This window comes from Malus sylvestris, chromosome 15, assembly GCF_916048215.2.
Source record: "Malus sylvestris chromosome 15, drMalSylv7.2, whole genome shotgun sequence".
Classification (NCBI taxonomy): Eukaryota; Viridiplantae; Streptophyta; class Magnoliopsida; order Rosales; family Rosaceae; genus Malus; species Malus sylvestris.
In genome coordinates, this window is record NC_062274.1 from 29208805 (window position 1) to 29221351 (window position 12547).

The window sequence follows — 12547 nt, forward strand, 5'->3', positions numbered from 1 at the left end:
TTAAAGAATGAAGTTATGAAGTTGTAAAGCAAACTGGGAAATAGATAAAGATCAAAAAATGTGATCGTGGGGGAGAGTATCTAAGTAATGAGTTCTTAGATTATCTCAAACAGTGTGGAATAATATCATAGTGGACTCCACCGAGAACTCCACAACTTAATGGAGTTTCTGAAAAGGGAAATCGAACCTTGATGAACATGGTTCATTATATGATGAGTTCCACTGATCAACCAATAACATTGTTCATTCTATGATGAGTTCCACTGATCTACCAATAACATTCTGGGGATACACTCTATATACAGTAGCTTACTTGCTTAATAGAGTACCTTCCAAGTCAGTTTCATAGACGCTCTATGAGATATGGCATGGCAGAAAGCCAAGTCTTAATCATATTAAGATTTGGGGTTGTGAAGCATATGTTAAGAAGCTTGAAGCTACTAAGCTTAAAGGGAGATCAGTTAGGTGCTATTTTGTGGGATATCTTAAAGAAACTATGGGATATGAGTCTACCATCCTGACAACCAGAAAGTCTTTGTCACCAGAATTGCTAAGTTTCTAGATGACGAATTTGTTCTTAAAGGAACTACAAGTAAAACAATGGAAATTAATGAGATTAATGATGAACTACAAACAAGCACTCTACAAGTTGACAACCCTGTTCATGAACCTTTAGCTCCACGTAGATCAGAATAGGTCAGTAAGCCACCTAAGAGGTATGGCTTGGATAATGACTTTGGGGAATTACACCTTATTGGTGACAATGACACAAAGGAGGACCCTAGGGATTACACTGAAGCAATGTTTGACATTGATTCAAAGAGATAGCAAGAGGCCATGAAATCCCAAATGGATTCCATGTATCAAAATTAGGTATGAGTTTTTGTAAACCCTCCAAAAGGTATAGTACCTGTTGGAAATAAATGGGTCTTCAAAAGGAAGATAAGTGCTGATTAGAACGTGGAGACTTATAAGGCTAGACTAGTAGTCAAGGGTTACAGGCAACAAGAAGAGATTGACTATGAAGAAACCTTCTCTTCTGCAGCCATGATTAAGTCTATTCAAATTTTGCTTGCTATAGCTGCATACCATGATTATGAGATATGGCAAATGGATGTGAAGATGGCATTTCTGAACCGCTACCTAGAGGAAGAGCTCTATATGACTCAACCCGAAGGTTCGTGTCCAAGTCTGTAAAGACTAAGGTATGCAAGCTTCAGAGGTCTATTTATGGACTTAAGCAAGCCTTTAGGAGCTGGAACATTCGCTTTGACACTGAAATCAAATTGTTTGGTTTTACTCAAAATGAAGACGACAATTATGTTTATCAAAAGGTTGTTGGGGATGCAGTCGTAATCCTAGTGTTATATGTAGATAACATATTACTATTCGGGAATAACACTGCAGTACTTTCTTCTGTAAAATGTGGTTGTCCAAAACCTTCCACATGAAAGATTTGGGAGATGCATCTTATGTACTTGGGATAAAGCTCTATCGTGATAGATCTAGAAAATTAATTAGATTATCCCCATCAATGTACATAGATAAGGTGCTAAGTAGGTTCCAGATGGAACAATCTAAGAAAGGTTTTCTTCTTGTGAGACATGGAATTCACCTTTCTAAATCCATAGAAACTAAAACTCCCGAAGAAATACAGCAGATGAGTGTTATTCCTTATGTTTCCACCATAGGACATCTCATGTATCCCATGATATGCACAAGGCTTGATATCGCATATACTGTGAGCATTACTAGTCGATATCAATCTAACACAGGATCAGAACACTGGGCAGCTGTTAAGACGGTCCTTAAGTACTTAAGAAGAACTAAGGACATGTTCCTCGTTAATGGAGGAGCGATAGAGTTTGTTGGAAATATGCCCTGAAAGTCAATCTTTGGAAGAAACCTTTCAGGACAAATGAATGGATGTATAGATGACTCTTATACATCAAATGGCAAAGATACTAATTAGGACTATCTCAATAAACGATATATGTCCTAAATAGTGAATCCATGGACAATGGATCGATTGAAGAGGTAATCTAATGATGTTAGACTACAGAGACCTTCTTCACATAACCATTATGTCCAAAAAGGCTCCTGGTCATTGGATTGTCGGAGGGAAACTGACAATGCTTAGACCGGTACATACTGTGTCCGCTTCAAATGGAAGAATGGAAAGTCTCATCCCATTCGTGTAGTGACACTAAGACAAGTATGTAGGTGCTCATTAAGGGAATGAGTTCACTGAACACAATCGAACGAGAGTACTTGCATGGAGGTCTACTCACATGTCAAGCAAGTAACTCTAATGGTTGGAATAATGTAAGTAGTCCTTTGACTTGAGGCATCGTCGTTGTCTTGTGGCTAAGTACTTAATCTTTGATTATGTCAAAGTCACCCCATTCATGGGTGTCCACGGCATAATTGGGGTTAAGCCACTTAGTCATGAAGGCAAGTGAATGCGCAACAAGGAATCTCTAATCCTCAATAAGAGAGGAAGAATACTCTAAGATATGATTCGGGAATCTTCGGCCGAAGTATCGAGCGTAATAAAGGAAAGCGTTCCTATACGACTCAATAGAATCATATAAGAAGGAATAATCACATTAGGGGTTTGACATAATATATCCATACCCTAGTAATGTGATTGAGAGTATTGTTTTAGAGAATGATCGAATTACATTGTAATTCCAACTGAATAGGTTCTCCGAACAACTTCTACATTAGCTTGGGTAGCTATGACATATGGTTAGATGTCACTCATAGCTTGTGAGTTCTTCTAGATGATTAAATGTAGTCATCAAAGAAGAAAGGTGAATTAAAAGGAAGTTTTAATTCACTAAGTGATTGGATTAAATATAATCAATTGGATTGATGTCAATCACCTCACTGCCTTGCTAATTAGAACCTAAAATGATTGTACACCGATACACTCTTGTAGTGAGTAATTAATGGATGATGGAAATAATTAATTGGATTAATTAAGTGTTGTGATTAATTTAAAAAGTCTAAAGAAATCATAAAAGCGATAAAAGATCGTTTTGGGCTTAAAGAAACATTCGGGTTTAATTGGGTCCATTGGGCCTAAACCCATTGGGCTTTTATTCAAGCATTGGATGACTAGAAATAAATAAAAGCCCAAAGCCCAAACCAACACAAAGGGGCCGGCCATTTAAAGTGGAGAGGGAGAGATATTAAGTCAAGTTGTTGACTAGGTTTCTTTTTGTCTATATAAGGAACTTTATAGAGATTTATTCCTTAGGGTTTTTTGTGTGTTTTAAAACAACAAAGAGGCAAAAGAAACATCTCTCTAAAACACCAAAGGCCGGGCACCTTGAGGGTGATTTAGCTAACAATCTTTCACCCTTTTGGTTATTCCTCCATCCATCTCACTACACTAGTGGGTGTGGATATTTAGAGGTCTTCTCCTTTGGAGACTAAAGGAGAACCTTGGAGCACTCTTACTAACAAAGTGGAGGAGGCAAGGAGGGAGGCTAGGCTCAAGGACTTCAAGGAGCAAAGGGCTTGGAGGTGGTCCATCCTTGGTCTAAAATCAAGATCAAGAGGTATAGATCTATACCTTCACTTTGTTCTTAACTTGAATGTATTAGATGCATTATATATAAACCTATGAACCTTGAAGGGGATTTGCATGACTATAGCTTTGATATTATTTGATAACATGCTTCTGTTGCTTATGTATATAAATTTTGAATTGTATATGCATGCTAGTCATTTCGAAATCCCATGTGTAAAACTCATAGATTTCCCTTCAGAGTTAGGAGTGGAAGTCTATACAGACGCAGATTTCCAATCTGACGTCAATGATAGAAGTTCCAACTCCGGATATGTGTTCACTCTGAATGGTGGGGCTGTCAGCTAGAAAAGTAAGAAACAAGATGTAATTGCTGATTCCACGACGAAGGCTGAATATGTCGTTGCAGCTGAAGCCGGCATAAAAATGTTTTGGATGAAGAAGTTTATTACTGAACTTGGAGTGGTTCCAGCCATTACATCACCAGTAACTTTGTACTGTGATAATAGTGGGGCGATAGCTCAAGCCAAGGAACCCAAGGCTCATCAAAAGAACAAGCATTTGGACAGACGCTTTAATATCATTAGAAGATATGCTGCCGAGGGAAAGTCAACATCCTTAAGGTTGCCTTAGCCAATAACATAGCAGATCCACTGAGGAAGCCAATGTCTCAAATCCAACTTCACCACCATATGGAAAAGATGGGTATTAGATACATAGGAAGGTGGCTTATAGTGCAAGTTGGTGATTGTTGGAAGTATTCCCATAAAGCCACTCATTTGATGTAATAGCTTTTCGAATACTTATTGTGTTAAACTATTATATGTTTAATGAAGTGTAAATCTTATTGTTAATCACTATTTATTGTATTATGTGTTTAAGTAATAAGGGAATCTAAGGAATGTATTTAATCTAAGAGAGAAGTGATCTAAGTAAGTTAGATTAATGAAACCTTTCTCTTATGTTCATTCCTAAAACGTTCATAGCCATAAGATTGCCAATTGGGTATTGACAATCCGCTAAGGTTAGTATGTGTTATGTTAACTCAAGCGTGAGTATGACAAGTCTCAAGTCATTTAGTGTTGGACACTGAGACAAACACATAGGTGCTCAAAAGGTAATTGAGTACACTGAACAACAATAAAAAAGGAGTTTGAACATACATGTCATGTAAGAACTCTTAAGTTGCAATATGCAAAGTAGTCCTTTGACCTGAAGCATCATAGATGTCTAATGGTTGGGTCCTTGATCTTTGATCATGTTAAAGGCATTCCATTGAGAGTGTCCACGACATTGTTGGGGTCAAGCTATCTAGTCATGTAAACAATTGAATGCACAACAAGGGATCTCTAACCTTTCATGACGGAGGGAGAATACTTTGAGATATGATTCAGGAGTCTTTGGCAAACGCATACGAATATGACTTAGAAGTTTGTTCAAAATCATATTCAATTGAATCATATAGAGAAGTATCACATTGGATAGTAGACATGATACAAACTATCACTCAAACAATATGATTAAGAGTATTGTATTAGAGAATGACCGTATTGCGTTGTAATTGTAACTGGATAGGTTTTCCAACCACGTCTACTTAACTTGGGTAGCCATGACATACTGCTAGGTGTCACTCATGGTTTGTGGAAGCCCTGAAGATTAGCAAACACAAATCAAAGGGAGAATTGAAATGTGGTTTCAATTCACAATCGATCGTTAAGAGTAATAATCGCCCAGTGCCTCGCTAATTGGAACCTAATGGATCGTACACCAAGTAAAGATGAAAGTGAAGAAATATGAATGAGATGGATAAGCAATTAAATGGTTTAATTGAGAATGGTCAAGATTAATTAATTAGTTAATTAATTATACGAAAGCTTCGTATTGGGCTTTCAATTTAGTTTCAGGTCTCGGGGCCCAAAAGTGTTTTACTCCACAAGGCCCATTATATTTAAGTTGTATGGCAACTAAAACAAAATGGGCAATTAGCCCAATAACAAAGTCAAGGCCAGCCATAAGGCTGAGTGGATGCAAACTTGGATTAATTGCAAGTTTGCCACTCACATGTGAGGTAGTATAAAGTCATCTTTATAGCTTTTACTCACTAGGGTTTTCTTGAGGTAAAGAAGAGAAACTTTTTCTCTCTTTTTCTCCATAGAGGTTGGTCACTTAGGGGAAGGATAGCTAGCAATCTTTCTTCCTCTAAGTCATCCATTTCATCTTCACACCTTATCCTTGGTGTGGAGACTGAGAAACACTAAATCTTTGGTGTTCTTGGAGATCATTTCCTCACATCCTCAAGGAGCAAAGGAGTATCAAAAGGAAGAAAAATACAAGGAAGATCTAAGGAGCTAGGAGGTGACTTGGAGGCCCTCCACTTGGGTGAATCCCTTATGTAAACAAGGATGAGCTTCAAGGGTAATGAATCTTAAAATCCTTTATTCTCTTTAATGTTGTTAAAGAGTCTTGTTGTTCACCATTCACTAGGCTTTGAAAGTCATGGGTTTTAGAATTGTTTTTTAATGTATGCCTACTTTAAAGTGTTATTAGTTTGCTTATGTGTTCAAATGTTCTCACATGTTCTTAGCTAGGACAAAAATTTTCCTTCATTTATTGACCGGTACATAGCCATATTAGTTGCTAAGGGTTATACTCAAACCTATGGTGTGGACTATGAAGAGACTTTTGCTCCTATTGCCAAACTTAACATTGTTTGTGTTGTTCTGTCCTTAGCAGCAAACTAGTATTGGCCCTTATTGCAGTTTGATGTTAAATGGTTTCCTTCATGGTGATCTTAAGGAGGAAGTTTATATGGATCTCCCACCTGGTATCGGTATATCTCCTGAAAAAGTGTTGTGTGCAGATTGTGAAAGGCTTTGTATGGTTTGAAACAATCTTCTATAGCATGGTTTGGGAGGTTTACAAGTTCAATGAAGAAGTTTGGGTACTTTCAAATTCATTCAGATCATACTTTGTTTCTAAAGCGAAGAAATGGTAAGCTAACTGCATTGAGTATTTATCTTGATGGCATGATAATGAGTGGTGATGATCAGGATGAGGTACAACGCCTTCAAAAGTACTTAGCTACTGAATTTGAGATGAAAGAATTGAGTGAATTGAAGTATTTTCTTGGAATCGAGGTTGCACGATCAAAGCATGGTATTTTTCTGTCTCAACGGAAGTATGTTCTTGATTTATTAGCTGAAACAGGTATGTTAGATTGCAAATCTGTTGATACTCTGATTGAGCAGAATCATCGTCTGGGCTGATTTCCAAATCAAGTTCTTACTCATAAAGAACAGTATCAAAAGCTTGTGGGGGGATTAATTTATTTGTCTCACACTCGCCCTGACATTGCTTATGCAGTTAGAGTGGTAAGTCAATTTGTGCACTCACCTAGTGAAGCTCATATGGATGCAGTAATCCGTATTTCGAGGTACTTGAAGATGGCTCTTGGCAGAGGCTTGGTTTTCTCCAAGAATGGTCATTTGAATGTAGAAGGGTATACAGATGCAGATTGGGCTGGTTCTGTCACTGACCGGCAATCTACATCTAAATACTTTACTTTTGTGGGTGGTAATCTAGTTACTTGGAGAAGCACGAAACAAAAAGTGATGGCTAGGTCAAGTGTTGAAGCTGAGTTTCGTGGTATGTCTCATGGTGTATGTGAGTTTTTGTAGTTGAAAAAATTGTTGAGAGATCTTGGACTTAAACCCAAGGGTGCTATGAAACTTCATTGTGATAACAAGGCTGCTATTGAGATTGCTCATAATCCAGTGCAACATGATTGAACAAAACATGTGGAGATTGATCGACATTTCATCAAGGAACAATTGGATGCTGGAATTATTAATTTTTTCGTTTGTGGGATCTCAAGATCAACTTGCTGATGTGCGTACTAAGGCTGTGTCTAATAGTGTGTTTTCCAGCTCACTTGACGAGTTGGGCATGCATGACATCTTTGCTCCAACTTAAGGGGGAATGATGCGAGTTATATATTTATATATTAGTTAAACTGTAAATAGTAGTCTGTTGTCACACATTAACGAAGTGCATATGTAATACCAATTGTAACTCCTATATATACTCCACTTTGGAGATTAATGAATATACAAGATATTCCCAAATATTGTCATATATATTTTTGGTATTTTACCATGTTTAATTCAAGTGCTCATACCTAGTAAGTTTACAAAAAATTTCTAGACGATATAGTCTTGAATGTTTCGTAAAAACAAGTAAAATCTAAAGTAAATATCCAACTAACTTGTTATGCAAGTCACATTGGTGTTACATAAACTACTATCTTATTACCATATTTGAACATGAACAAATATTGAATGTATCTTAAAAGCATCCTTTATAGGTTCTCCGGAAGTGATTCTAGAGCTAGTTCCGCGAATCCAAAACAATATGAAAAAGAAAATTAAAAAATGTGAAAAAAAATGTTTGGTTGTAATGCTAAAAAGAAAAGTGGCAAGAATTTCAGTTCAGATTAGGATCACGAACGTCATTACCATGCTCATGATCATGATCGTCATTATCAGGATGGGCATCATCAATATCAGGTTCTTCATCATCATCATCATTACCTGGTTCAGGATCAGGGTCAGGATCGTCATTCTGCATTTGCATTTGGGATGCAGCAAGAAATAGGGCTCCAGTTCCTGAACCACCATGAGAATGTTTAATAACAACATTGTCTGAAAGATCATTCCCAAGCATTTCCCACACACTGCTGTTGAGATAATTTCTGAAGACTCTATAGTGCTCGTAAAGGCCACCTTCCACGGTAACTACGCTTTTCTTGTTTTCAATTCTCCCAAGCTTCTTAATTATCCCAAGAATGCCAGCTCCAGAAAGACGGGCTCCACGTTCGGCAACGATGTCACAAACCTCCGAAACTACCTCTCTCGCCTTTGGAGAAGTACTAGTGATCTGGTAGTCATGGAGCAAAAGAGTTAAAGTATTTAACTATTTTGTGCATCATTAAGATTGAAAACTACTTCAGGTACTGTTTTGTTACTTCATTGGCTGAAACCTTACCCCAAAAACTTTCTTCAGTTTTTCTCCAACAATTTTGTGATCCTCTGATGTATCTTGATGCATGGCAGCCATATCAGGTGAACTAGATGAAATGATAAGTAAAATACTATTAGCAACTGAATGATTCAATGAGATCCAATCATCCAAGATTTCCAAAATTCAAACCACAAGACTAGAAGGTGATGCAGCTAACAGCAATTGTGCATTCACATTAAGACTTTGTTGTGCACCTCAATTGGTAAGGAGTCATGAGTTTCAAAGGCACCGTGTCCCCAAACACTGCTGTTTCCTGTGCCATCTTCAATAATACTCTTCTCACAATCTCTCCCAGATACATTCCCGAAATCAGCTTCTCAAATCTCTGAGGCAAAACTGGATTAGAAGCAAAAGCAGAAAAGATATGCATTCTGAAAGATTGGAGACTTGTAGTACAAGGTTTGCCTTACCCGGCATCCAGGATTTGGGCTTTCAGCATCTAAACAAGTATCAAAGATGGTTATTGGAAGATGAGGAGAACTGAAACCTCCCCACTGTGTGCTAATTACCTGCAAAACTAATCAGATATTTAACTGCACCGTGCACATACTGTATAATTAAAAAATTCCAGACACTAACCATGTCGCCTAATTTAGGCGATGGGCCATGCCACTGGAGAGCTGCATTTGCAGGCTCTACATAAGCAGCATCCGTGCCCATTGCTAGAGTAACCGCAGCCACACTTTCTCTGTTGTAGTATCTACCTCCTGCCAAATTTCCTACGGTATCATCAACCTGCTCAAGATGATAGCTGCATCAATTGCAAGGAATCGTTTTTTGTCGTAGTGAAATCAAGTTACATGTTGGAGTAGCATAAACCATGCGAGTTGCATACCATTGCGTAAACCCGCAATTTCACTCCATGTTCCTCCAGAGCTTTGTTGAAGTCACTCACCAACTTCTTTCCAACCTGATCTCATTGTAATATTGTACATTAAAAAAAAAAGGTTAAAATTGGTGCACTTACAATGATATATTGGAAAAAATAATGCTTCCCAAATCTCAAACTTAGGCAGTTAATTTACTGCAGCATTGAGTGTAAAATAACAAGAAAAAGGAGTCAATATAATCTAACTTTGCTATCAGCTGAGAAACTCTTCCATTTGATAGCGGTTCCATCGGAGACAACAGATTGTTCGACCGGACATGACACTATACAACCAAGTTTGCTCAGCTCCTCTGCTAACGTATTGGGATGTTCCGAAACAAACTTTCCTAGCTCCACAGCAATAAAATCAAATAATTCCTGTTAAATGAGAAAAACACATTTATCATATTCATCTTTTCACTGAAGTCGATGAAACACAAGTTGATCAAACTCAAGTTTTTAATGCGTAAATGAAAAAAATTGTGACAATGCATGCTCTAATTTAAATAAAAATAATAATTTGTTCACATCATCTGCATATGTTTGGTGCTGACATTATGCTTATATAAAGGTATTTTGTTTCGTGCTTCGATGTAATCCGGATCCGGTAATTATTGGGAATATTTCACTCGTGCCACGTCTATTGGGAGAAATCTCATTGGTGCCTAATATGATCTTCTAGTCACTTCTTGAAGTTCTAGTCCAGAACTTTTAACCTGATAATTAAAATGACTACGCCGTTTGGAACACAAGCGCAATATAAGCACTAATAACAGAAGTAGAGGATTCATTTCCCCCAAAAGAAGAAAGAAAAAACAAATCATCCTTGAAGCTGAATCTACTCCAAAAATTTAATTATCTATATGTACCTTTGAAGTAGCAGCCATGAGATTGGAGGGAATGGGAATCTCCTCCTTATGTAAATCTGAAATGGGGTTGTTCTTCCCTCCAAGTCTGGCACACAAGATCAAGAAGTTTGTTCCCCTTAAATTTACGCCATAATAAAATCCTTTCTCATCTCTGCCACCACACCAAAACACATTACAAATCAATATTTTAAGAGAAAATAGTAGTATTATTTTCTTTTTCTTCAACGTGAAATTCTATTATAAATTCTAAACTATCCTATACGAGTAGGGGGATTCCAACTCGATGATGCAAAGGAGCGAACACACTGCCCTGCCTAACCCACTTCGTCGAAATAATAGCACTAAAGCCCAAGTGAGCAATCGAGGATGTAGCCTACCCGGTGGGGAGGGGAGAAACGTAGGAAACAAGCATATTGAGAGTTGTAATGGTTCCACTGGAAGCAAGGCAAGCTTTCATGTCAGACACCAAGGCATTTGAGACCTGCCAAAGCTTTGGCACCGGAGTGGAGCAGTCCCTTGCAAATTTTCGTAGTATTTTTTGTGTTTCTCTCCATTGACGCTGCTTCTTCCTCTTCCACTGTCTCAGTAAAACTGCTGCCACTACCACTGTGGCGGCTGCTGTCATTGTTGCCACCACCACCACCTCCTTCTTCATTATTTGTTGTTATCTCTCTCAGAAAAATTTAGGCATCAATGAACAACTTGCAAAAAATAATATTGGCTTGTTATTTGTTTTGTTTTCTCTGATGCAGTGTTGGTTCAAATTACAGAAACCCGCCCGCCATTTGTGCAGGGAGGAACGAGTATCATGGATGGAGGGAGAAAATCTTATAGGGCTAGTAGAAAAATAATGGATGCTTTATTTTGATTTATATATAATTGAAGAAATATTAAAAAATATACTAACTCAATTTTTTTTATACAATATTCTCCATTAAACTCATCGAAACAATAAGAAGAAAATTTGAACTTAGGTGCAGCGAAAGGAGCACACTGCTCATATCAGTATCATAAAAGGTTCTAACTGAATTATGACAAGAAAAATGCTTGCCAATGAATCAGAAATCCCATATTGGGTTGTCTTGTTACAAAATTTTGGTATTATTTGCAACATAATTCATTAGAAATGGGTATTGTTATAACCGAATCATACGTTTTGGGCTGAAACTATGGGTAATTGGGCATTCATGGAATTGGATGGCCTAAATAAAGAGCTTGGACTAATAGAAGGGCTAAAAAGATGATACATGAATGAATTTTGCAAAGTAAATGTAAATGGACTGATTGCAGGATGTTTAAGCCATCTCCAACCGAATGGTTTAGATGGTCAAAAGGTCGAAAATAACTCGAAAATCGTCTCTAACTGAGGGCCAAGCCAAATGGCTCGTGGGCCTCACTGGACAAAAAAGGGCCAAAGGGCCAACCAGTTGGCCCAAAGGAACCAACTAGCCAGCCTCGGGTCGGGTCGGATTTGAATTCCAACAATAACTAGCTAACGTCAGCTAGCCATTATATTTGAATTTTTTTTTTTTTTACAAAAACTTTTAAAAAAAATTTAAAAATTCTATGTTTTTTCCTATAACTTCCTAAGCCATTAAACAACATTAAACAACATTAAGTAATATGAAACAACATTAAACAATGTTAAACAACAATAAATAACATTAAACACCATAAAATTATACAACATAAAAAAAACATTTAACAGCATTTTTAAAAACATTTAACAATCTAAAACTTAAACGCCTACTCCATGCTTCTTTTGGCCCAAAGATGTTCAACAAGATTCTGTTGTAGGTACTTCTTTGTGGCACGGGAACATATCATCTTATAGCGCCTCATGTAGTTTTCAAATATAAGTTGTTGTAGTTTTTAAATTTAAATAATAAATTATGTTTGTCCCTATGGCTCTTTGGCCCTCGGATGGAGATGGTTGTTTATGACAGGATTATGTTTGGCCCTATGACCCTTTAGCCCTCGATTGGCGACGGTAAGAAATATGATCATACATTGTTCAATAAAATATTAATTTTTTGGAGGGCCAGAGGGCTAAAACGAGTCATCTGGCCCTCATTCGGTTGGAGATGGCCTTACATTCTGCATAGGCATATGTTGTTTCTAACCCAAGTTATAAGAAAAAGTTATTAAGAGAACTTTATTTAAATTGTTAATTAGTTGACCTTAAGTTTTAAA

General features: G+C 37.3%; 1 protein-coding gene across 2 annotated transcripts; it reads right to left on the bottom strand.

The window, feature by feature from the left end:
* Positions 1 to 7785: 7785 nt before the first annotated feature.
* LOC126604984 (probable hexokinase-like 2 protein) lies at positions 7786 to 11152 on the bottom strand. 2 transcript variants are annotated; one of them, XM_050272334.1, is made up of 10 exons: positions 10732 to 11152; positions 10355 to 10505; positions 9693 to 9863; positions 9453 to 9527; positions 9197 to 9352; positions 9028 to 9126; positions 8812 to 8942; positions 8582 to 8663; positions 8320 to 8473; positions 7786 to 8202 (listed from the first exon to the last, which is right to left on the bottom strand). In XM_050272334.1, exons 1-10 carry the CDS (start codon positions 11007 to 11009, stop codon positions 8021 to 8023), a joined length of 1479 nt encoding a protein of 492 aa, XP_050128291.1. In that variant the 5' UTR covers positions 11010 to 11152; the 3' UTR covers positions 7786 to 8020. The 2 variants fall into 2 exon arrangements, with proteins under 2 accessions (XP_050128291.1, XP_050128290.1); XM_050272333.1 differs by having other exon boundaries at positions 7787 to 8473.
* Between the last annotated feature and the right edge of the window lie 1395 nt (positions 11153 to 12547).

Excerpts from the sequence above, each read along its gene's own strand:
- LOC126604984 (XM_050272333.1), bottom strand. The coding sequence starts at position 11,009 with ATGAAGAAGGAGGTGGTGGTGGTGGCAACAATGACAGCAGCCGCCACA. Across the intron at positions 8,943-9,027 it reads GCCCAAATCCTGGATGCCGG|AGATTTGAGAAGCTGATTTC; the intron begins GTAAGGCAAACC and ends GTTTTGCCTCAG. Across the intron at positions 8,474-8,581 it reads AACTGAAGAAAGTTTTTGGG|ATCACTAGTACTTCTCCAAA; the intron begins GTAAGGTTTCAG and ends CATGACTACCAG.